The sequence below is a fragment of the Carassius gibelio genome, chromosome B17 (assembly GCF_023724105.1).
Source record: "Carassius gibelio isolate Cgi1373 ecotype wild population from Czech Republic chromosome B17, carGib1.2-hapl.c, whole genome shotgun sequence".
In the NCBI taxonomy this organism is placed as follows: domain Eukaryota; kingdom Metazoa; phylum Chordata; class Actinopteri; order Cypriniformes; family Cyprinidae; genus Carassius; species Carassius gibelio.
The window spans coordinates 20,182,490-20,208,691 of record NC_068412.1 but is presented as its reverse complement, the minus strand read 5'-3'; the positions used below and the strand labels follow the sequence as shown (position 1 = coordinate 20,208,691).

Sequence of the window (26,202 nt, the reverse complement as noted above, 5' to 3'; positions counted from 1 at the left end):
CCTGTGGTAACCTCAAAGTCATATCTGACCAAGGCAGAGCCGGAGGGTCTTGGGAGCATGGGAAGATGGTCTACGGAGTTGTTTCGACAAGAATGGTTCCTAAGCAAATGAGGTGTTCTGTTGTTGTATGTAAAAATGAACATAGCAGTCATCATTTACTCCTCTGAACTGAAGACGCAGTGGATTACGTTTGTTTTTGAAGTGAATGCGTCCCCAATCTACCCAATGCATCTATGTACTCGTCAATCATTCGTGATCCAGCCCAATCTACAGTTGTAGTGAGTATAAGGTTTTTTATGAATTATTTGGAAGTATCTGTATTTTACTTGAGTTTTTATATTTATGTCAGCTTTCACTTTTACTCCACTACATTTTTGATGAACCAGTGGTCTGGTCTGGTAATTGTAGTCTTGCGTAGCCAGACCTTCAGACTGATGGCTGAAGGTCTGGAATTCATGGCAGCTTTCTTTGGCCAAGTCATGTCAAACAACCATTCACAGTTTGTTTCGTTCAGTGGCACATTTTGGGACTTGGAAATGTCACCACAATAACAGAATGGTGTGTAGAACTCTCTTATGTATTTTAAGGATTCTGTGCCGTGAACTTTAAATATTTTACATTCTTTTGAGAATCCAGTATTTTGTTGATCCTGATAAGCGCTCATCCTCAAAGTTGTGAACACGACGGCTTTCTTCTTTCATGAGGGGGTTTGGAGTCAAGCATTTTTATTTCCAGGTGGAACGTTAAAGAACGTAACACACAGGTCTCCCGGAAATCCTGTAGAATTCAACCAATCCAGTGATGACTTTGAAACTCCTGAAATGTTTCCACTTTTCTGTGCCATATGCATAAGATGTTCAGCCAACGGTCCATGGGCGTGTGCTTTTAAATTAGACTCCTAAAAACTAGTGCTTACACAATCGCAGATGAATTAATTTTCCGCTCAAGTCGAGGCTGATGTATGTGATATACAGTATACTATATATCCCACACAGAGAGTACACGCTCATGATGCATTGTTGTGGAAACGAACTAGATAGTCACAACTGTTTCCAAACATCTGTTTCCGTCATTTGAACCACGCACATGATTTCTTAGTTTATTAAAATTCTAATTAAAGGCATTCTAAATTGTAAATGGCAAAAATGCTTCTGTATGTTTTTTATATTTATATTTAATCATATAATTTAATACTTACCTGTCAACCCTGTATTTTTTTTCTAGACCAACAGAATTTACAAATGGCTACCACCCATTTTGTATGCAAGAAAAAGGTAGCGATTTAGAAATTGTGCTTGTTCAAATCATAACTTTATGGCGATTTAGATTAATCACAGTCCTTGTTACTCAAATGGTGTATGAACATTTTTATGTAGGCCTATATTTATCTCCATTTTGCATTTATTTGTACTTTTAATTTCAATATTTAAGTATGTTTCATATATATAAAAATACTTTTCATATGTACAATAAATATCACATACTGAAGACTTTTACTCAAGTGATATTCTAAATGGTAACTTCAACTTCTACCAAAGTCATTTTCTGGTAAGAAATCTGCACTTTTACTTGAGTACGGCTTTGAGATACTCCTGACAAGGTAAAAAGGGTGTTGTTTTACACCATTGAGAAATTTTAACCAAAGACCCTAAGAATCATATCAACTTGTAACTTCCGATGACCCTTCTTTTAAATGTTAGTAGCCTAACAGTAGTTAAATAAAACTTTCTGTTAAAGAAACTGCTTCAGTACAGTTTTGAGGTCTCTTTTGCAGTATTGGACATGTTAAAATATGTTGTTTTTTTACTTTGCAGCATGCCATACGAATTATTTGAACTAAATATTGAATGTTTCTGATGTCTCTTTGTCCTCTCTTTTAGTTGAGACTTTTACAAACACTCTCATATATCGAGCACATTTTAACCTTTATTGTGGATGGTTGCATCATTTTATCATATCCTTCAGTGAGATACATTTAACACACTTACAATGATGCAAATTGGTAATCATGTTCAATATTTGCTATTTTATGTTTCTTGAACTGCTCAGGTTAACTCAAAAGTCTTTTTTTAAACAAAATACAACTTAAGAGAAACCTTGTTATCTAATGTTTTGTCAGTATCGCAGTAAAAAAACTTTTAAAATCAACTAATTGTTTTGCATTCACAAACTCCTGTTCTTAAGAATATTTACCAATGAGAAATATGACACAACTGTTATTTGAAATTCATGAATAAAGTTAAACTTCAGATATCTAATATCTATTCTGACTCCACCAATGTAAATAATTGGTAGTGGGTCAGAAAAAGGGTATCAGTAACATATGTTAATTTAGAGGTAGTATTTATTGTAGCATTTGAAGAGAGTTCCAGAAGTGCCTGTTGGTGTTTGATTGAACTTGTATTCACTACATCTCACCGCGACATGGTACTGTATAATTTTATCCTAAAATGCAGTTTTTTGGGGTCTTTTCTGATAGTGAATGTTCTGTATTTTCTACAACATGCAAAGAACCTAGGCTATACTGTATGTTATGGAAATGGGATTTTATTTATTGGGTACAAAATGGGTGCAATTTATTGTATGTCGTTTTTATGTTACATTTATATCTTATGTCTTCAGTTATTTGTTATTGTTATATGCAATAATATTTTTTGATTGCCTTTGCTGCTGATTTGTATGTATACTTTGCAGCATATACAGCAATTGCTTTATAACAAATGTGCATCTTTGTATATATACTGAAAGATATCCTGTCTTTCAGATGAGACTGTTTGTGTTGCTTACAGCAGTGGTCTGCTGTTATGCAGCCTGCAGAAAAGAAATGGTGCCCACTCAAGATACCACAGACAGCCCACAAGGTGATTTTGCTACTTGGTCTATTGGTAAAAACTTAACCTTGTAAAATAAAAATAAAATAAAAAAACTTGTAAAATGTTAAGTATGTAGCTGCAGTTTGCAAGTGAAATGTCCTTAGGCTGGCTCTACCAGATGACTGCACATGTGTTTTTACCAGTTTTTTTTAATTGCTGTAATTGTGTTTTTCTGATCACAGCAAAAAGTTTCAATATTAATACGTTTAATGTGTGGGACATTTACCTGTGCGTGTCTCCTCATATCCATAAACAGAAAAAGCATCTCTGATTGTGGATGGTGTGTAAGCAGCAGTAAGCTGAAAATTAGTTGTCACAGTGCAACGTGAGCACAATATTGACCACAGACAATGCAAAATGGCAAATCATTACTTGTTAAAACAAAGCAGCTCCAAACAGAGTCTAGAAGCAAAAAGGGAAAGTGCCAGATTCTGTAAAAAAAAACTTATATACTGTATAGATATTCAACATTTGCTTGGCTTTTTAGAGGTGAGTAAAACTTAAAGGATTTATAACCCACCCAAAGATGCAGATTTTCTATTCAACCTGTTTTATTTCTCACAGCACTTGCAGTATATTGAGTTAAATCAATGAAGCATTAGCTACATTTGCCATTATTTGCACATAATTGCCATTTTGGGTTGTTATAGTGCTGTGCTGCAATTACCAATGTATTCAGCTGTTTAAATAGTCAACTCGTGACTTTTTCCGCCTAAAAAAGTGTTGTTCCAAATTTTGACTCCTTGCCAAATTATTACCCTTCTCATTGATGCTGCTACCTGATAGCCTAATCCTAACCTCACACCAAGGGCCAAATTTACATAGGCAAAATATTTTTTCTGCAGTAGTGTCTTTCTACTAAAAGTGAAATTGTAAGTAAATCTGCTTCATGAACAGCACCATTACCAACTCCATGCTGAGAAATGTTATGTAGTTTTTCAGCAAAACTACTTTATTGTTAAAGTCACAGGGCAGCAATGAAAAGTTTCTGTGGGCATGTGTGCGACTGTGAGTATGTATTGTATGTGTGTGTCTGTGTGTGTGTTTGTTTGTATGAGAAATAACAGGAAAATAAAATTTACTTTTCTTAAATAATAGAACATAATTTCAGGGAGAAGACATGAAAATAATTGTATTTCCTTGGTCAGTGTCTTTTTGGGGTTTGGTTCTTTTGCTGTTGTAGGTAGACTGTAGAATAAATAATTATTTATCTTCATTGTAATTGGGCCCCCTGGATGTGCAAGCCCACACAGCTGACTAAGGGACGTCATTAATTTAAAGGGCTAAAGGGTTTGGTCCAAAAATAGCAAAAACTACAACTTTATTCAGCATTGTCTTCTCTTCCGTGTCTGTTGTGAGAGAGTTCAAAACAAAGCAGTTCGTGATTTCCGGTTCGCGAACGAATCCTTCGATGTAACCGGTTCTTTTTGAACCAGTTCACCAAATCGAACTGAATTCGCATCTCCAATACGCATTAATCCACAAATGACTTAAGCTGTTAACTTTTTAAATGTGGCTGACACTCCCTCTGAGTTCAAACAAACCAATATCCCAGAAGTGAAGAGTTTAGAGGTAAAGGTAAAAAAAAAAAGGAGTTTAAGGTAAAAAAAAAAAAAAAAAAAGTTACGAGTCTGTGTGAATTTATAATCCTGACAAGAACAAAAAAATAATTGCCTATTTTAAATTAATTTCTTTAATTTATTCAGGTTGTCCTGATTCTGATGGACATCTCCATGAACTTGATTCTGAATGGTCGAACGGATATGAAACATGTGTCTGTGGGAATTGTGGAATCATCTGTTGTAAAAGGTAGCAACATTTTCATTTTGTCCACACCTAATTTCTGGTTGTTTAATTTTTTATATCAGGGATGCTATTGTAAAGGTTGTGGAAATTTTGCCTTTGATATTAACAAGGCTGTTTTTACCTGTGTTATCTTTTTCTTATTTGTTTTCCCTGCGCACAATTAATTTAGATAAATATACCACGGGTTAGTTACTAGCTATAACTAATTACCAGGGGGGCAGGGTTTCATATTTTTTTGAAGCAACCCTGGGCGCCGCCATTGGCTAGTGGACCTCCACCTGCTGTTAGTATTCCATCGACTCCCTTTCATTTTTGCGTCACTTTGACAGCGAATAACTTTACATCTGAAGCATTTAAATACTCCATTTGTCCATTAATTATTTCTAAAGAAACACGAAAATGTATAAAAGGCTAAATAGGCTAACGATTGCGTCATAACCAGCGACTCTCTGTCGCACAGTAGAGAAATTACCGTATGGACAGGAGGAGAAGCTCGGAGGCAATCTTTAACTGTCTATGAGGCTATCGGGGGGACGTGGAGGCATAAAGTCAAGGGAGATAATTAATCAGAATACTTACAGGTTGCTCACGTGACATCTACGTCATAAAGCTCAGTTTGAGTCTGCGCTGTAGGCCTGACCCGCAGGAAGAAATTATTTTGTCATAAAGAACAAAATGCAGATATGATGTATGATAATAAGATATTTATTTTGCAGTGTAAACAACTTCAGTGAATGTAATGGAAGTGTTTGGAGAGAGCATAACTTGCACTTGACTCATCCATCAGTTTTACATAAATACAATTACACCATTTTGAAATGACATTAAATTTATTAGACTAGGCAATTGTTACGGTCTGTGTAAATAAATATACATAAGCATAAATGCCTTTTTTTGTACCTTTGCAGTGTAAAGATTAATTTTGTAGATGTTTATTGTAGCCTATAGGTAACAGTCAATAGGACTATTAAAGGGTTAGTTCACCCAAAGATTCTGTCATTAATTACTCACCCTCGTGTCGTTCCAAACCCGTAAGACCTTCGCTCATCTTTGGAGAACAAAGTAAGATACTTTTGATGGAATCTGAGAGTTCTCTGACCCTCCGTAGACAGCAACGATATTACCACGGTCAACACACAGAAATGTAGCAAGGATATTGTTAAAATAGTCCATGTGAAATTCAGGGGTCCAGCCGTAGTTTTACAAAGCTATGAGTATACTTTTTGTGTGCAAAGAAAACAATAATAAAGTAATTTATTCAGGAATTCTTCTCCCCAAATTATCATTGTGGAGAGTACCCAGGAATGTAATCAATGTAATCCATGTTATTTATATTCAGCTCGCTTAAATTGATCATATTCTTGCGTATTCTCTTCATTTTTGGGTGAACTATCCCTTTAAGATGAATTAGGTGATTGGTTAAATTTAGCATAATTATTTTAAATGAAAGACAACACACGTATCTAAAGGTATATCATTATGCCTTTGTATTTGTGTCTTATAATGTTGTTGTAAAAATAACATTACAACATTTTAACTGTTAATGTTAAATCTCCCTCACAAAAATGCCATACTTAACAACAGTTGCATTTCTTATTTAAGACATTGCATTTCAGAAGGCAGTAAAATTAGAGAAATAGCAAACATATAAAAGCGTCTGAACACTGCAACAAGCTTAAAAACACAAAAGTGCGATTCCACATCAGCTGCCACCATTACACCAGCAGCATGGTTTTGTAATGTGTTGATTCATTATACAAAATACATAGTATTATTATAATATGTTTTATATATATTATGATATCTTTGTGTTTGTGTGTTTTAACAGTTTTGAAGGTTATGGGCCCTATGGACAGTAAGTCATTGTAAAATTAATATTGCAGATGTTTACAGTTATTTAACAGAAATATAGTGAAACAAAGAGATCAATGCTTATGGAATACTTGTGAATTATTGTGATCTTTTTATCAGCTGTCTGGACTCTCATTCTGACCGCATTATTATTATTAGTAGTAGTAGTAGTAGTAGTAGTAGTAGAATTAGTATTAGTGTTAGTACAGTGCCTTTGTTTTTGTGTGTTTAGTGACAGATATAGAGATTATGGGCCCTATGGACAGTAAGTCATTCTAAAATAAATTTTAATTAAAATAAAAAAATTATAACTTGTTGATTATTGTGATGTGTTTATCAGATGTCTGGCCTCTCATTCTGACAGAATGTATTATTATAAAAATAATAATTATTATTATTATATAATGCTGCCTTTGTATTTTGCGTTTTATAACAGATATGGAGGTTATCGGCCCTATGGACGGTAAGTCATTCTAAAATTAACATTGCAAAAGTTGACAGTTAATTAATGAAGAAGAATAGTAAGAAAAAGAGAATAATGCTGATCAGCTGCCTGGACTCTCACTCTCACAGTATTCATTATTATTATTATTATAATTACATATTATTATATTATTATTATATACAGACCCATGAAAGAGGCGTAAAATTGTGCAGCTTACATTCAAATGGGCATACAATGTTTGCTTAGCAAGTGAAAAATCCTATAGACTTTGCATTGCAGTCAACTTTGACAGGTCTAAGTTCCGAACAAGAATTACATAGAAACATATGGGTCACTACATTTGAAGAGGCTGTCAAGTTATGCAAGAGTATATCCCAAAGTGGGGTGTAAGTCGTACCCCTGGGGCGCAAGAGCCCCCTAAAGTTGCCCCATGGTGGAGGAACTGAACACGTTTTTTCCTACTATGGTAACTTGTATAGTAATTTTGTATTGAACATAATTCTGGATCACAATGTCATAGAGACATGGGGTGATCTTGTTTTACTCAGGCAACCAATCAGTCTTTCAGGATAATCCTGAAGCTATCAAGCCATGCCCATAGCAACAATTTAGAGCATTAGAGATTAGATCACACTAGAAATGATTCCAAAGACTGCCATTATGAAAGATCCATATGATTATCTTTTGATCACAGTGTCATAGAGACATGGGTGTGGGCTCTTATGACTCAGTGTAGCAAAAAGCCATCTTTGTCACTTCCTAGCCATGCCCTAGCAAACCAAATCTAAAGAGGGAAATCTGAATGTCATACATTATCCATTTTGGTACCAACCTTTAGAATGTCATCATGGGCAGCTGCCAAGCAACTCCTTAGCAACCAAATAGAGAACCTTAGCAACCATTTAGCAAGACCTATCTCGAATATTGAGTTGATTGGCTCATTTGCCTCATTCTTGTAAACAAAACTTCCAATATGTTACTCATTCTAGCAGAGAAAACATGCTAATAATACATAGCTAAGGGCTAAAACATGCTATAAATCCTATCTAATTATTAAAACATGATCAGGTTTAGTGAATGCCTAGTGCCGAGTTTTGCCACGGCAAGCACCACTCACATTTTCTTCAGAAAATGTACATATCTAGTTATTATTATTATTTAATTATATTATTATGCCTTTGTATTGTGTGTGTTGTAACAGCTTTGGAGGTTACTGGCCCTTTCAACAATAAGTAATTCTAAAATTAACATCGCAAAAGTTTAGAGTTAATTACGAGAGAGAAGTATAGTGAGAAAAGGAGAGCAATGCTTATGGATTTCTTATGGATTATGATGTTTTTGTCAGTTGTCTGGACTCTCATTCTGACAACATTCATTGTTATTATTATTATTATATTATGATGCCTTTGTATTGTGTGTGTTGTGACAGATTTGGAGATTATTGGCCCTTTCAGCAGTAAGTAATTCTAAAACTAACATTGCAAAAGTTTATGATTAATTAGGAGAGAAGGATAGTGAGAAACAGAGAGCAATGCTTGTGGATTACTTGTGGATTATTGTGATGTATTTTGTCAGTTGTCTGGACTCTCATTTGGACAGCATTCGTTATTAATATTGTTATTATTATGCCTTTGTATTGTGTGTGTTGTGACCCTATGGTCAGTAATTCATTCTAAAATTAACATTGCAAAAGTTTATGATTAATTAAGATAGAAGGATAGTGAGAAACAGAGAGCAAAGTTTATGGATAACTTTAATATTGTGATGTCTTTATTAGCTGTCTGAACTGTCATTCTGACAGTATTCATTCATTCATTCTTCTTCTTCTTCTTCTTCTTATTATTATTATTATTATTATTATTATTATTATATTATGATGTCTTTGTGTTTGTGTGTTGTAACAGATTTGGAGATTATTGGCCCTTTGGACAGTAAGTCATTCTAAAATTTACATTGCAAAAGTTTACAATGTTTTGAGAGAACAAGGTTGTTAATCAAAAAAGTGCATGTTCCCAAAACATAGGGTCAATTCTGAACCGTCTAAATGTGTCATCATATTTTCGAATCCTCTGCCTGTTACCGGTATACGTCACTAGGTAATGCATTTGCATAATCCCAGCTTGCCCGCAAAAATACGAACACTCTGACCTGCCTAAAACACTTCCGCTAGATAGTGTTTGCATCAGGGGTCCTTAAAGTGGTGGTCCGTAATACATAGTCAGGGTGTCCACAAAATAAATTTAGGCTTATGATTTTGTGATGCACCAGTCAAAATAAAATTTACTGTATAAATGAATGTCAGAATTTCAGAATTCTTTATGCTCGCACTTGAAGCTATATTTTGTGTAATAAAGTTAGAATATGTGAAACAAAAGCCAGAGTTTTACTGTTCCTGGCTGTAATATTCAGAGAAAGATGTACATATATTTTAGGACTTGTAATGTGTTAGGAATAGTTCAACCAAAAATGTAAATTTGCTGTACATTTACTCACCCTCAGGCCATCCAAAATGTAGGTGAGTTTGTTTCTTAATCTGAAGAGATTTGGAGATAAATAGCATTGCATAATATGCTCAATAATGGATCTTCTGCAGTGAATGGGTGCCATTCCAATGAGAGTCCAAAGCTGCTGAAAACATCACAGTAATGCACAAGTAATCCCCACCACTCCAGTCAATCAATTAACAGCTTGTAAAGTGAAAAGCTACATGTCTGTAATAAACAAATCCATCACTGAAGGACACCTGTTATGCCCCTTCATGTTCAGCTGTACATATGGGAAGCCAAATGCACTGAAAGTGTGATGATATCAGTGTGCGATGTTAGAGAGTTCATTCCACACTGACTTGTCGTTGGCACGGCTCAATGGCACAGTCTAATCTCACAAGCGTGGCACTGATCAGATAAAATACTTTGATAACGTATGCACACAAATATGGTTAGCACTATAACGACATGACATTCACAAAGGGGTCTGGAGTGAAATGATTTGCGCAGACATAAACATATTTCGGTACATATGTTGAGGTGTATTAAATAATCCACTGTGTCCTCAGCAGCTCAGATGTTGGGATAAAATGAACACTCTTTTGTCTTACATCCAAACACGTAACTTACGAGACATTGTTCAAGTTACAGCTGCTGGAGCATGGAGAAAATAGAGGACAGTGTACAACCACTAAGGGTTGAAACTGGCCATGCAGGGCTGTCAATCAACCCCCCCAGCCCGTCTCTATGCAATGTATATGCAATGTGATGTCACACTGCCTAGAGACTCAAAACGGCAGGCCTAGTGAGACTGATTTGGTTTTAAGGGAATTAAAAAGTGGGTTTTTATCATTGTAGGGTGGTGTTCAAACACTGCTAACACACATTTATGGGTTGCACTTTATTTTACAGTACGTGTACTTACATGTACTTATAGTGTATTTACAGTGTATTTATCTAAGAAAGTTCTGGTAATACAAGGTTACTACATGGGTTAGGTTTAGGGGTAGGTTCAGGGTTAGTACCTAGTTATTACATAGTTATTTTAATTACTATAATAAGTATATAGAATGTACATGGGAAACAGGACTGTAAAATAAAGTGCTACCCATTTATGTCCAAACACCATGTAAAAGTGGATTTTGAAAATAAGTGTTTTACTTTAAACTGACTCTTCCGGCCAGACTATGAGTCCATAATAACACTTCCTCCAGTACGTTTATTCTTGGACTTGTATTTTCTTAACGTCATAAAAATGCCTTTGTGTTTTTGTGTGTTGTAGAGGTCATGAAGGATATCGGCCCTCTGAACCAACTGAATATTATGAACGGTAAGCCATTTTAAAATTTACATTGCAACCATTTACAGTTGAATAAGAGAGAAGTATAATGTGAAAGAGCAAGCAATTCTTATTCAGTAGTTACATTTTAACTTAATAATAATCACTTATTGACATTCTGTGGGCTTTATTGTGTTATATACAGGTAAGTTACTTTATTTATTCCTTACATTTACACATTTGGCAGATGCTTTTATATGAAGCAAGTTACATTTAACAATATAAACATATACTAAACCATATGTGTATTTGTTTGTTAAAACAGAGGTCACTGCTGGTTAGGGTAGAAAAATTCAAGGAATTTTCAAGTCTGGAAACTTTCCATGCGAATTAACAGGAATATACAGTATTTCAAATAATGGGAATAAAATTAATATTTGCAAAATTGCTGAAACTGGAGACATAAGTGTAGTTGATAAAAAAAAAAAATCTTGCAGCATTATCTTTGCACAATCAGCATAATCTTTCATAAACATGATTTAATGCTATTTCAGATAAATTTCTACGCTACACATTGCTCAAGCACATACACACACAGCACACTGCTTACTGCAGATCTATTGAGGCCACACCCCCTACGTGCACTGTGCTTTCCCCCATAATATGATTCAAATAATTTCTTGAATACTGCATACAATATAACAAAATGTTCATCTTGGTAAGTATTTATGTAAATTGCATGAATATTAAAAAATAATGTTTAAAACTTCCTTGTCCTGTGTGTAATGTACTGTGCAAATAATTTAGGCTATACTGTTTTGAAAACAAATACACTGACTGAACAAACCAGACTGGAACAAACATTTAAGTGAGATAATAATAAAACAGAAGTCTAAAAATGACCCTCCCCCACACACTATCCCCCTAGTCACCTAAATGGGGCATTCCCCTCCAGTTTCTCTCATTCTTCTCATTCTTCAGTGCATATGATTCTACAGAAATTATCTAATATACTTAATTCTAAGATGCTAATTATAATATTTTTATTTATAATCAAAAATTTTGGATACAGTTGTCCTGTTTAATTTATTTTTTTAATTTTTATTCTTTGACGAACAAATAGTTGAAAAAAGAACAGCATTTATTTAAAATAGAAATCCTCTTTTAACAATACACTACCATTAAAACAATTTGGGGTCAGTATTTATTATCTTTTTTTTATATAATAATACTAATTGTATTCAACAAGGATGTGTTAAATTTATTTAAAAAAAAAAGTAAAGACATATATTGTTAGAATGTTTTATTTATATTGAATAAACAGTTCACTCATCATTCCTAAAAAAAATCATGAAAAAGCATCACAGAATTATCCCCAAAAAACTTTTTTTTTTCTTTTTTTTATTAGTTTCCATGCATATGAGCCTATTTTCAAACAAGATATATATATATATATATATATATATATATATATATATATATATATATATATATATATATATATATATATATATATTGTGACGAGTCAGCTGCCTCCTCCCTGATTATCACCGGCACCCCGTCCTAAATCGCCGCCCTTCACCAGGCTCCCGACTGGAGTGGGTGTGTGAGAGGAGGGGCGCTGGACGAGTCAGGGCTGGCGGCGTGTGATGGGGCACACCTGAAGGAAGTGGAGCCTCATTACCGCCGCTGTTTAAAAGCCCAACGCGCCTCTCCTCAGGAGACCGGTCTCTTCCCCGTGCATGCACACTGGTGTCCTCGTGGGTCCAGGAAGGGTGCGTTGAGGGACTCCCGCGCCACCAAGACGTGAGCTGCCGGACCCGCGATCCGGAAGGGAACCGCACCCGTATACACGGCCGACGGGCCAGGATGCCGGGCCGTCCATCCCCTACCAGCGCCGCGGCCGACGAGAGAGATGTGGCCGCTAGATGAAGCCGCCGCCCCTCGCGCCCCGGACCAAGGAGGGGAGCGCGTGCGGCCGCCGGACTCCGCCCCTTACCTGGACCCTTCCTCGATGAACACTGCCCGACCTACACAAATCCCGCAGCACGACGAGGACACCAGATTCCCTGTTATTTTGGACACTTTCCCCCTTTGGCCACTTTTATTCCCTTTGTTTTATGATTTCTGTTAATAAAAGCCTCTCCGAGGCCTGACGCCACGCCCACTGTGTCTGTCTTGTGCTCCTCCCGTGACACTGGTGGAGAATGCGGGCAGGCGGAGCCTAGACAGCGCAGTTGGGAAACGTCTGGTGACGTCACTCCCTCTCGCTTGCAAACGTTCGTGAGAACCCAGACTGGGACGGAGGAAAACTGGGGACAGCCTCCCAGCCACACAAGGGGTAAGTGACTTTTCCATTGTCATTTTACCCTGTGGTTGGTTGAGGCTGTCACTAAAACCCGGTTTCTCTGTCCCTGTTCTGGTGCGCTGCGAGAGGGAGGACCGCCCGGAGAGGAAGCCCCGCCCACTCCGACCGTTTGGAGCCTGGTTGAGGATGGTAGCACTCCCGTGTGGGCGGCGCCCTGATGACGGGGATGTCGCTTGGGAGGGGGAATGTGACGAGTCAGCTGCCTCCTCCCTGATTATCACCGGCACCCCGTCCTAAATCGCCGCCCTTCACCAGGCTCCCGACTGGAGTGGGTGTGTGAGAGGAGGGGCGCTGGACGAGTCAGGGCTGGCGGCGTGTGATGGGGCACACCTGAAGGAAGTGGAGCCTCATTACCGCCGCTGTTTAAAAGCCCAACGCGCCTCTCCTCAGGAGACCGGTCTCTTCCCCGTGCATGCACACTGGTGTCCTCGTGGGTCCAGGAAGGGTGCGTTGAGGGACTCCCGCGCCACCAAGACGTGAGCTGCCGGACCCGCGATCCGGAAGGGAACCGCACCCGTATACACGGCCGACGGGCCAGGATGCCGGGCCGTCCATCCCCTACCAGCGCCGCGGCCGACGAGAGAGATGTGGCCGCTAGATGAAGCCGCCGCCCCTCGCGCCCCGGACCAAGGAGGGGAGCGCGTGCGGCCGCCGGACTCCGCCCCTTACCTGGACCCTTCCTCGATGAACACTGCCCGACCTACACAAATCCCGCAGCACGACGAGGACACCAGATTCCCTGTTATTTTGGACACTTTCCCCCTTTGGCCACTTTTATTCCCTTTGTTTTATGATTTCTGTTAATAAAAGCCTCTCCGAGGCCTGACGCCACGCCCACTGTGTCTGTCTTGTGCTCCTCCCGTGACAATATATATATATATATGTTTGTATTTGATAGTTTTATAAATGTCCCCAAATTTTCAACTAATTTCCATTAATTCCCAAAAATTCCTGTAAATTCCCATAAAGTTTCTGGAAATCTTCAGAATGTCACCATGGGCAGCTGCCAAGACACTCCCTAGCAACCAAATAGAGTACCTTAGCAACCAAGACATTTCTCGAATATTGAGTTGATACAAAATGTATATAATAATGTACATATCTAGTTATTATTATTGTATTATATTATGATGCCTTTGTATTGTGTGTGTTGTGACAGATTTGGAGGTAATCGGCCAATTCAGCAGTAAGTAATTCTAAAATTAACATTGTTAACAAAAGTTTACAATGTTTTGAGAGAACAAAGCTTATTCAGTACTTAATAAGGTGATAAAAAGATAAAACTTTTGGTGACAAAAGGTGATAAAACAAATGTTTATGAATGATCTCTTATTGAGTTTATAGGTCATATGAGTTTTAGAAAAATATCTTTTTTGCAGTTTGTGACGTATCTGTCCTTTAATGTAAACAGTTTACGTGCATGATCTCAAAAAAAAGAGTCAACTCTGAACCGTCTAAATGTGTCATCATATTTTCGAATCCTCTGTAATGGATAACTGACAAAATGGATAACTTTAATACTGGATGCGTTTATTAGCTGTCTGGACTCTCATTTTGACAGCATTTATTCATTCATTCATTCTTCTTCTTCTTCTTCTTCTTCTTATTATTATTATTATTATTATTATTATTATTATTCTTATTATTATTATTATTATTATTATTATTATTATATTATGATGTCTTTGTGTTTGTGTGTTGTAACAGATTTGGAGATTATTGGCCCTTTGGACAGTAAGTCATTCTAAAATTTACATTGCAAAAGTTTACAATGTTTTGAGAGAACAAGGTTGTTAATCAAAAAAGTGTATGTTCCCAAAAGATAGGGTCAACTCTGAACCGTCTAAATGTGTCATCATATTTTTGAATCCTCTGCCTGTTACCGGTATACGTCACTAGGTAATGCATTTAGGCATAGGACCATTGTGATGCCTTTGTGTTTTTGTGTGTTGTAGAGGTCATGAAGGTTATCGGCCCTCTGAACCAACTGAAAATTATGAACGGTAAGCCATTTTAATGCATTTGCATAATCCCTGCTTGCCCGCAAAATACGAACACTCTGACCTGCCTAAAACACTTCCGCTAGATAGTGTTTGCATCAGGGGTTCTCTATAATGGATAACTGAAAAAATTGATAACTTTAATACTGGATGCGTTTATGTTTATGAATGTTTATTCATTCATTCTTCTTCTTCTTCTTCTTCTTCTTCTTCTTCTTCTTATTATTATTATTATTATAATTATTATTATATTATGATGTCTTTGTGTTTGTGTGTTGTAACAGATTTGGAGATTATTGGCCCTTTGGACAGTAAATCATTCTAAAATTTACATTGCTAAAGTTTACAATGTTTTGAGAGAACAAGGTTGTTAATCAAAAAAGTGCATGTTCCCAAAAGATAGGGTCAATTCTGAACCGTCTAAATGTGTCATCATATTTTTGAATCCTCTGCCTGTTACCGGTATACGTCACTAGGTAATGCATTTAGGCATAGGACCATTGTGATGCCTTTGTGTTTTTGTGTGTTGTAGAGGTCATGAAGGTTATCGGCCCTCTGAACCAACTGAAAATTATGAACGGTAAGCCATTTTAATGCATTTGCATAATCCCCGCTTGCCCGCACAATACGAACACTCTGACCTGCCTAAAACACTTCCGCTAGATAGTGTTTGCATCAGGGGTTCTCTATAATGGATAACTGAAAAAATGGATAACTTTAATACTGGATGCGTTTATTAGCTGTCTGGACTCTCATTTTGACAGCATTCTTCTTCTTCTTCTTCTTACTATTATTATTATTTTTATTATTATGATTATATTATGATGTCTTTGTGTTTGTGTGTTGTAACAGATTTGGAGATTATTGGCCCTTTGTACAGTAAGTCATTCTAAAATTTACATTGCAAAAGTTTACTATGTTTTGAGAGAACAAGGTTGTTTAATCAAAAAAGTGCATGTTCCCAAAAGATAGGGTAAACTCTGAACCGTCTAAATGTGTCATCATATTTTTGAATCCTCTGCCTGTTACCGGTATACGTCACTAGGTAATGCATTTAGGCATAGGACCATTGTGATGCCTTTGTGTTTTTGTGTGTTGTAGAGGTCATGAAGGTTATCGGCCCTCTGAACCAACTGAAAATTATGATCGGTAAGCCATTTTAATGCATTTGCATAATCCCTGCTTGCCCGCAAAATACGAACACTCTGACCTGCCTAAAACACTTCTGCTAGATAGTGTTTGCATCAGGGGTTCTCTATAATGGATAACTGAAAAAATTGATAACTTTAATACTGGATGCGTTTATTAGCTGTCTGGACTCTCATTTTGACAGCATTCTTATTCTTCTTCTTCTTCTTCTTACTATTATTATTATTTTTATTATTATGATTATATTGTGATGTCTTTGTGTTTGTGTGTTGTAACAGATTTGGAGATTATTGGCCCTTTGGACTGTAAGTCATTCTAAAATTTACATTGCAAAAGTTTACAATGTTTTGAGAGAACAAGGTTGTTAATCAAAAAAGTGCATGTTCTCAAAAGATAGGGTCAACTCTGAACCGTCTAAATGTGTCATCATATTTTTCAATCCTCTTCCAGTTACCGGTATACATCACTAGGTAATGCATTTGCATAATCCCCGCTTGCCCGCAAAATACGAACACTCTGACCTGCCTAAAACACTTCCGCTAGATAGTGTTTGCATCAGGGGTTCTCTATAATGGATAACTGAAAAAAATTGATAACTTTAATACTGGATGCGTTTATTAGCTGTCTGGACTCATTTTGACAGCATTCTTCTTCTTCTTCTTCTTCTTCTTCTTCTTCTTATTATTATTATTATTATTATTATTATTATTATCAGGGCCGGCCCTGGCCAATTTTCTGCCCTAGGCAAGATTTTACCTGGCGCCCGATGCATCACAGCCCATTTCACCCTGTCATTGTGTTCATCCATCCATCCATCCATCATCTTCCGCTTATCCGGGGCCAGGTCGCGGGGGCAACAGTCAAAGCAGAGACGCCCAGACTTCCCTCTCCCTAGCCACTTCTTCCAGCTCTTCCGGGGGGACCCCGAGGCGTTCCCAGGCCAGCCGGGAGACATAGTCCCTCCAGCGTGTCCTAGGTCTTCCCCGAGGCCTCCTCCTGGTGAGACGTGCCTGGAACACCTCCCTGGGAAGGCGTCCAGGAGGCATCCGAAATAGATGCCCGAGCCACCTCAGCTGGCTCCTCTCGATGTGGAGGAGCAACGGCTCTACTCTGAGCTCCTCCCGAGTGACCGAGCTTCTCACCCTATCTCTAAGGGAGCGCCCAGCCACCCGACGGAGAAAGCTCATTTCGGCCGCCTGTATCCGGGATCTTGTCCTTTCGGTCATGACCCACAGCTCAGAGAGCTTCGAGAGCTTTGCCTTACAGCTCCTTCTTCACCACGACAGACCGGTACAGCGACCGCATTACTGCAGAAGCTGCACCGATCCGTCTGTCAATCTCACGTTCCATCCTTCCCTCACTCGTGAACAAGACCCCAAGATACCTGAACTCCTCCACTTGAGGCAGGAACTCTCCACCAACCTGAAGTGGGCAATCCACCCTTTTCCAACTGAGAACCATGGCCTCGGACTTGGAGGTGCTGATTCTCATCCCAACCGCTTCACACTCGGCTGTAAACCGTCCCAGTGCACGCTGAAGGTCCTGGTCTGAGGAGGCCAACACGACAACATCATCTGCAAAAAGCAGCGACGAAATCGCATGGTCCCCAAACCGGACACTCTCTGGCCCTTGGCTGCGCCTAGAAATTCTGTCCATAAAAATTATGAACAGAACCGGAGACAAAGGGCAGCCCTGCCGGAGTCCAACATGCACTGGGAACAGGTCTGACTTACTGCCGGCAATGCGAACCAAGCTCTTGCTCCGGTCGTATAGGGACCGAACAGCCCTAAGCAGGGGGCCGCCGACCCCATACTCCCAGAGCACCCTCCACAGGATGTTGCGAGGAACACGGTCGAATGCCTTCTCCAAATCCACAAAACACATGTGGACTGGTTGGGCAAACTCCCATGAACCCCCCAGCACCCTGGAAAGGGTATAGAGCTGGTCCAGTGTTCCACGACCGGGACGAAAACCACACTGTTCCTCCTGAATCCGAGGTTCCACTATCGGCCGAATTCTCCTCTCCAGTACCCTGGCATAGACTTTACCGGGGAGGCTGAGAAGTGTGATCCCCCTATAGTTGGAACACACTCTCCGGTCTCTCCGGTTTCTTGAAAAGAGGGACCACCACCCCGGTCTGCCAGTCCAGAGGTACTGTCCCCAACCGCCATGCGATGTTGCAGAGGCGTGTCATATGTATATATATATATATATATATACACACACACACACACACACACATTACAGCGGAACTGTTTCCAACACTCATAATAAATCATCAAATTAGAATGATTTCTAAAGGATCATGTGATAGACTGGATGTCACATGTGACACTGAAGAATAATGTAATGATGCTGAAAATTCAGCTTTGCATCACAGAAATAAATGATAATTTAAAATATAATAAATTGAAAAAAAATTATTTTAAATTGTAATCATATATCACAATATTAATTTTTTTCTGTATTTTTGATCAAATAAATGCAGGCTTGATGAGCAGAAGAAACTTCTTTCAAAAACATTAAAAATAGTAATGTTTCCAAACTTTTAGCCTGTACTGTATCCCCCCAAAACTGCACAACTGTAGAGTAAAACATTAATAAAAAAGTGATGATAATAAAAAATGTGTCTTAAAACTGACATGATTGTACAAAATCACAGTCTGGGGAACAACTGCAATTAAGTTTAAGGTAAAAATAACTGCCATGAAATTATAGTATCTTACTCCTATGCAATAAATTGTTCTTTCACTACATCTCTTTACCTCTGTCTTTATCCTCTTCTCTTCTTTTTGGCACTGTATCTATCGCAGACTATGCTCATTTATAATGTGTCATGTAAATTCGGCCTTCCGTCACAATCAGGAAGCTTTCACCGTGTCTAGAACTGGCGCGAGTTGCCAGGCCCGTTTCTACCATAGACATTAAAAGAAATGGACACAGCGACCCCATTGGAACTCAGTTGAGACAAATGAAGCCCAGTTTTAGCGTTTTTTAGCACTTCCGTTTCTGACGCGCAAACTCAAACGAAGCTTGACGACGTCAGCAACCTGTCTGCCAGATGTAAATCTTCTAAGTGGCTGTGTGTGCAAACTGCCATCGTTAATCTTGCAGAGACAGCGAGCTTGAGCGGGGAGTTCTTTGTCGTGAGTGAGCAGGAGTAAGTATTTTGATTAATTATTTTGTATAGTATTTTAAAATGTAACGCCAGTACGCCGTATTAAGTTAATTGCCTGCGAGCTTCTCCACCTGTCTGTACGGTAATGCGACAGAGAGCCGAGTGGTTATGACGCAATCGTTAGCCTATTTTTTACAAAAACTGTTTATACGGGGCCATAATGTAACATAGAAGGTAATGGAGCCCTTTATACATTGTCGTGTATCTTTAGAAATAAATAATGGACAAACAGAGTCTTTAAACGCCTCAGATGTAAAGTTATTCGCTGTCAAAGTGAAGCCAAAATGAATGGGAGTCAATGGGAATGCTAACGCAAGTGAAGTTCTGCTAAAAGATGGCAGCCCCCACCCGACTTCAACTTCCGGTCGAGTTCCTTGCCCCTTGGTTTCTACGAGCTGTGTGTTAACAAAAGCAGTGCTGTCTACATTGGATGCGGCGTCGGGCACGCTACACAACAAATTACCAACAACTGATCGTGCGCGCGCTCTGTTTCTGACGCACTTCAAGCACTCGATGGGCGGGGGAAGATTGAAGAACCGGACTTTTTTTTTTTTTTTTTTTTCTTTATTTGGTAGTATTTCAAATTAATGGTTTTTAAATAGTAGCCTATTATAAAAAAATATATATATATGTAAAAAAAAAAAAAAAAAAAAAAAAATTCACTCCTTCACTCATGGATGAGTGGCGCCCTTAGCATTTGCCTATACCGCCTATGCCGCGGGCCGGCCCTGATATAATTGTTTATATTGTTTTATTAGTGGGTGCAGGACACAATAATTCATTCATGTAAGTGAGTATAGCAAAATAAATCGAACTGTGACATATTATACCCAAAAAAATATTTGGGACCGAAAATTATTTTGACACTTTGACCTAACCATGTTTTGCTTGCATGTTTTTTAATGAACAAAAATAAGCACTGCTCGTTAATTGTTCAACAAAGCATTGATAGTTGTGTAAATGTTGTCATACTAATAGTTGTTTTACTAGTTTTTCAAAGTTTTTGGTTGATTTGTAATCCATTACATATCTTTCTATCAAAGTTAGCTGACATAATCAAGATGAATCTGACAGTTTAACTCTGGGCTCTTGTCATATTTTATTACAAATTTCTAAACTTTAGCAAATAAACTGTGATAATGTAAGACATGTTGAAGGTGTCTGAATAAATTTTGGTTTGACTGTATATTTAATTTTTACAATGAAGACTATGCAGTGCTATTTTACATTTGATTATTTGGTTTCTTTATCTGGACACCTACAAAGTTAAAAAAACTTAAACATTGTGTAAATAGTACAAATAAATAAATAGAACGAACATGCAAATTGAACAATTTCAAACAGGGCCCACTGGTACAACCTGCACCGGGGCCCCGCAAACCTCAGCTAGGGCCCTGATGACATCAGAGGTGATGAGCTGTCAGTTCCATCCCTTTTTACTTCTCTGGAAATGTAAAAAATATGTACTGTATATTCAAATCAGTTTATATATTTGTGTGTTGGAACAGACATGACAATGAAGACACCACTACTGAGCCCATTGCTGATGTTGCTGATGACGATATGTTTGACAACTATGAACCAGTAAAGTAAAATACTGGCAGAATGAGAGCCACTGTGTGCCCTTACCAGCGGGAACGCAAAGCCAGTTAAAACCCAGCAGAATGAGCTGATTTACACAGCATTTTAAATAAACATACATAAGAGCATGCATCTATGTGTTTTTGTGCATTTCTAAACAGTGTAATGTGTTTTAATGTAAGACTTGAATGGGTTTCCAGCAGGCTTAAATAACAGAACTCAAGATGATATGTAGTGCATCTTTCCTGCCAGAGGTGGGCAACAAACAGTGTATTACAGGGGTTTTGCTAATACAACAAAATAAGCAACGAGTGGTTTCTATATACACACCTGTTATATGGGCTCAAGAGAATAGAGTAGACTAGAATAATATAGAATAGAACAAAATAAAATATAGTACAGGAAGAATACTACACCACTCCAAGTAATAAATTAGAATAGTGGTTCTTTTTAATTAAACCTGTTAGGCTACAACTTAGAGGCACTTTAAGCCTTTTTCTGTGTTTTAAAACACATATTTTTAGTAATATCATAGAGCACAGAAGTAATTATATTGTTCAACCAAAATATATTTTCTAATATCAAGCTCCTAATGACAAAAAAAAAAAATAATAATAATAATGTAGACAATTCAACTTTCTGATTCTGAGGTCCTTTAAAGCCATTTAAAATGTTAGACAGAGACTGAAATTTAACTAATTATTTACTTTAAATATTGCCTTATTCACATTTTTGCTGGAGTGCATATCCAAGAGAAGTTGCCTCTTCACCAGATCTGAACATGTAGAAGTGTGAATAAGAAATTAGAACTATTCAATGGATTTTATCAAAGCTAAAAGGTTCATTATCATAATCATACTCATAATTAGTGATAAAATAGCTCATTAATAGCATGAGTGCAAAAGGGATATTGATATTTAGCAACAGTTTGGTAAATAATTGAATACTGTGTTTATATTTCTGAAACAATATTGTCTTTATTTTCTCAGTTTTGCCAACGAAAATATTAACTATAAAGCCACAGCAGAAATAGTGTGCCACTCGGAGAGGCACACTATTTCTGCTGTGGCTTTATAGGTAATATTTTTTAAATTTTTAATATTTATAGGTAATATTACAGTGGAGTTTTGTTCCTGACGTAATCCACGTTACAGTACTTCTTTAATTAATCCTTTTCAAAATAATCGAGTTACTTATTAAGACATTTACTTATAAAAAAAAATGTATTTAATTGTTTGACTTTAGCCAAAGCTGTGTGCTTTCCGTGCTGTGCAGTGCATGTGTGGGTGTGGCCGGGCAACACTGCCATACAGTAACATGAAAAAGAGTTGAGCTATAGTCACAGGGTGTAACTTACCTTAAGTAGTTATAGTTCAAATGAATTGTCTTAATTTGTTGTTAGAAGTTTGTAGATTCACACAACAGATATTTTAATTTGCTGTGGGTTTCCAGTCTCTTTTTCTGCGCATCAATGCCTTCAGGCAGTTGCAGTGGTGCAAGAGGGTGGGTGTCTGTCTTAATCTTACTTTGCTTTTTTTATATTCATTAGTTGCCCATTAGAATATCATTAAAATAGTTTCCTCCTATGGAAATTCTAATGGTTGGCGGGTGGGGAGAGGTGAGGTCTTGGTTAGAATGCTTGGTTGAGTGCATCAGACAAGACGACAGCTAAGAAGTGCTGCTGTAGCATCAAGTCTTTGCAAGTTACACATGCTCGTTTTTATAATAAATTGCTGACAGTACAATACTGGACAATGATGTAATCTGCAGAATTAACACGTTAATTATGAGAGTGTTTCCCATATTATTGAATGCGGGTGATTTTATATCACTGTATTTCTGAAGGAAACCGACTGTCTTCAGAAATTTTTGGATGTCATTTTCATTTCATCTTGCATGTAATGTCTGATAAAGCAGAGTTACCGGGGAAAACTTGACCTCTTCCTTAGCGTAGTCTCAGCCTCAGACGTCATACCCACGAACCTTTGACTAAATGTCTGATGCATATAGGACACAAAAGTGGAAATACTTCAGGAGTGTCATACCTGCAACTGAAAACTGAAAAATGCTGCCTTCGGAGTTCACATTCCAAGGTAGGAAGGCATCAAGGCACGTCCAAAATCAATGTCAGCTTCATTTCCTGTCTCCAGAGATACCTTCATCTGGCCGGTTTTTGAAGGCAGCATAGATGTATCTTTCGCTGCCTTTGATGTCCCACAATTCCTGTGCGTTACATTCTGTGACAGTTAAGCCAAAAAATAAAGATGGCGTCTGAAAGTTGTGGTCGGTGGTCAGTTTGTGTATAAGGGCCCTATTTAAACGATCTGAAACGCAAGTGTCAAAGCGCAAAGCGCAAGTAACTTTGTGGGCGGGTTTCGGCGCTGTTGCTATTTTCCCGGCGGGATAAATGGCTCTTGCGCCCGGCGCAAATCTGAAATGGGTTGGTCTGAAGTAGCTTCATTATTCATAGGTGTGGTTTGGGCGTAACGTGAAATAAACCAATCAGAGCGTCATCCAACATTCCCTTTAAAAGCAGGTGCGCAAGTTCCATTATGGATTGCTATTATTATGGCGTAATTTACCAGGCGCACGCCAGGAGCGGTTCACAGCCGAGGAGAATGATGTTCTTGTAAGAGCAGTGAAAGACAGAGAAGTTGTGCTGTATGGGGATGGGAGAAACCCACCCAAAATAGCGTCATGATTTCCGTCATCTAATGTGTTAATATTTTTTTAGTGTAACAATTTATGATTTGCAAAAATAACTGTTGCATCTGTGTAGATTACATGAGGAAAGTGTATGCGCGTTGTGCACGCTATACATTATGGTCAAGCATGCGCCCCTAAAATAGCATAATGAACAACGCGCAACGCGCCACTGACTTTAGACTAGATTTTTTCTGGTCAGTGGCGCAATTGTTTAATGGAACAGCAAAATAGCACCAGGGATTGTTTGCGCCGGAACACGCCTCCTTTTTTGCGCTGAACCGCCCAGGGAGCGCAAGTTCATTCACTAGTTTAGCGACGTGCTTCTGTGGAGGGAAAAGCGCGCTTTGCGCGGGTGCAAAATAGGAATGACACATGCGTTGGTGTACAAAGTCCATTGCGCTGGGTGCAAGATAGGGCCCAAAATGTATAAATGTTTCTGAACAACATTTTCCACTTTTTATGTAATTTCTAGTGAGAAAGTAATATTGCAGTAATGAAATATTCACTTAGTTATCACCAAAGCTCTCTATATTTTGCTGTAGATCATTAAACCATTACTCCGCCTCAGAAGCCTGTCCGAAATCGGTTTCATGAGTTGCCTTCGGGCAAAAACGCTTCAAATCATTGCCGGATTAGACAGCAAGGCAGCAAGTCACCTGCCTAAGTTTTCGGATGCAGCCAAAGTTTGGATAGGTTGAATTCTACAGGATTTCCTGGAGACGTGTGTGTTGTGTTCTTTAATGTTCTGCCTGGAAACAAAAATGCTGTGACGCCAAGCCCCCTCACGAAAGAAGAAAGCCATAGTGTTTAAGACTGTGACAAGGAGCGCTTTTCACAATCAACTAAACACTAGAGTATGGTGGCCGAGAGAACTCAATACGCTGCAACTTAAGAAAATAAATGCAAACTGAAAAAACACCAGCAAATGAAGAAAACATCTGCATTAGTTTGACAACACAAGTGATGCAAATCATCAAAACACATGCATATAACTAAACGCCTGCTAATTCTTCACAACATGTGGTTTTATTAACAAAGTTCGGGAGAAGCACGATCAGATAATCATCCAATTTGGCACAGGTGCATCTCGTTTAGCTAATCATCTTAAATAGCACGCAAGCGTATATATATCCAGTCTTCCTACCTCCTGTCCCACGACAGTTTTTCGGCAACCCTCCTCCACCCCAACTCCTCACTTCTAATCTATTTATCCCAAATTAGGGATGGGGAAGTTATTTGGGTTCGGGCTATGCTCCGGGCCCGGACCCCTCCCCCAGGACAGCACGCCAAAATATGCCTACTATTTGCCTTCAGATTAGATGTAAGGGTGAACTCGTGAAACATGTATATAACGAAACGCACTGCAAATCCATCACAACACATGCATCTAACAAAACGTGCTGCAAATCATCACAACACATGCATATAACTTTTTGTTATATGCATGTGTTGTGATGGATTTGCAGCACATTTCGTTATATGCATGTGTTGTGAGATTTTGCAGCTCGTTCCGTTATATGCATGTGTTGTGATGATTTGCAACACTTGTGTTGTCAAGTTGATGAAAATGTTTTTTTTATTTGCTGGTGTTTTTTCAATTTGCATGTGTTTTCTTAAATTGCAGCACGTTGAGTTCTCTCGGCCACCGTAATAGAGTTTCAAAACTATGTGAAATATCTAAAGTTCGCAGCATAGAATCTTTCAAATACATCTGAGAATTTTACACACCGGCAGCCATATCACCCTGGAGCCCAAGACCGGTTGCCCACTGAAGCTGATGGCCTCTGACCATCATGGCCTCCTAACAATCCCCATATCTGCTGATTGGCTTCATCACTCTGTCTCCTCTCCACCAGTAAGATGGTGTGTGGTGGGCGTTCTGGCGCACTATGGCTGACGTCGCATCATCCAGCTGCACACTGGTGGTGGATGAGGAGATATTATTATTAATTTTTAATTATTACATCTGTTATTGTGGTGACATTTCCACTCCTGAAATGTGATGCTGAACGAAATGAACTGTGTTTGGTTTGACATGTCGGTCAAATGGCCTCATGAAGCTGTCATGAATTCCAGACCTTCAGCCATCAGTCTGAAGGTCTAGCTACGCAAGACTACCCAAGCAGCAACCTCCCACTCTCTTTTGTGAAGCCAACACAGAAGTGACTTAAATTGTAATCTGTCAACTGCCCGCTATTGAGGCTGGCTGAAAAGGGAGTCAATCCATTAGATCCCCCATGTTAATATGCCCAACTTTACAGCATAGAGAGAGAGAGAGAGAAAAAAAACATGTTTAAAGCCTAGTTCAAAAAATGATTTTGGTCTATATAGCTAATTTTTCACTTCATGACAACTGTGAGGGGAGTGATTTTTTTTTATAGCTCATCCGTTTAAAATATATTAAGCCTTAAAGTTCTGCATTGGGCTATCACGATATTAGATTTTTCATATCACGATTATTGTGGCCATAAAAATTCACA

At 38.3% G+C, this 26,202-nt stretch overlaps 1 protein-coding gene across 3 annotated transcripts; it reads left to right on the top strand.

Annotated features, from left to right (window-relative positions):
- The first annotated feature begins 2,717 nt into the window (after positions 1-2,717).
- On the top strand, positions 2,718-21,136 carry si:ch73-288o11.5 (uncharacterized). Of its 3 annotated transcripts, none has more exons than XM_052580257.1 (16): positions 2,718-2,861; positions 4,580-4,682; positions 6,508-6,534; positions 6,763-6,795; positions 6,967-6,993; positions 8,405-8,431; positions 8,880-8,906; positions 10,744-10,791; positions 14,268-14,294; positions 14,816-14,842; positions 15,064-15,111; positions 15,641-15,688; positions 15,961-15,987; positions 16,210-16,257; positions 16,536-16,562; positions 20,944-21,136. In XM_052580257.1, the coding sequence occupies exons 1-16, from the start codon at positions 2,805-2,807 to the stop codon at positions 21,021-21,023; spliced, it is 681 nt and encodes a 226-aa protein (XP_052436217.1). In that variant the 5' UTR covers positions 2,718-2,804; the 3' UTR covers positions 21,024-21,136. The 3 variants fall into 3 exon arrangements, with proteins under 3 accessions (XP_052436217.1, XP_052436218.1, XP_052436219.1); XM_052580258.1 differs by lacking the exon at positions 2,718-2,861 and adding an exon at positions 3,572-3,745; XM_052580259.1 differs by lacking the exons at positions 2,718-2,861; positions 6,508-6,534; positions 6,763-6,795 and adding an exon at positions 3,572-3,745.
- The last annotated feature ends 5,066 nt before the right edge of the window (positions 21,137-26,202 follow it).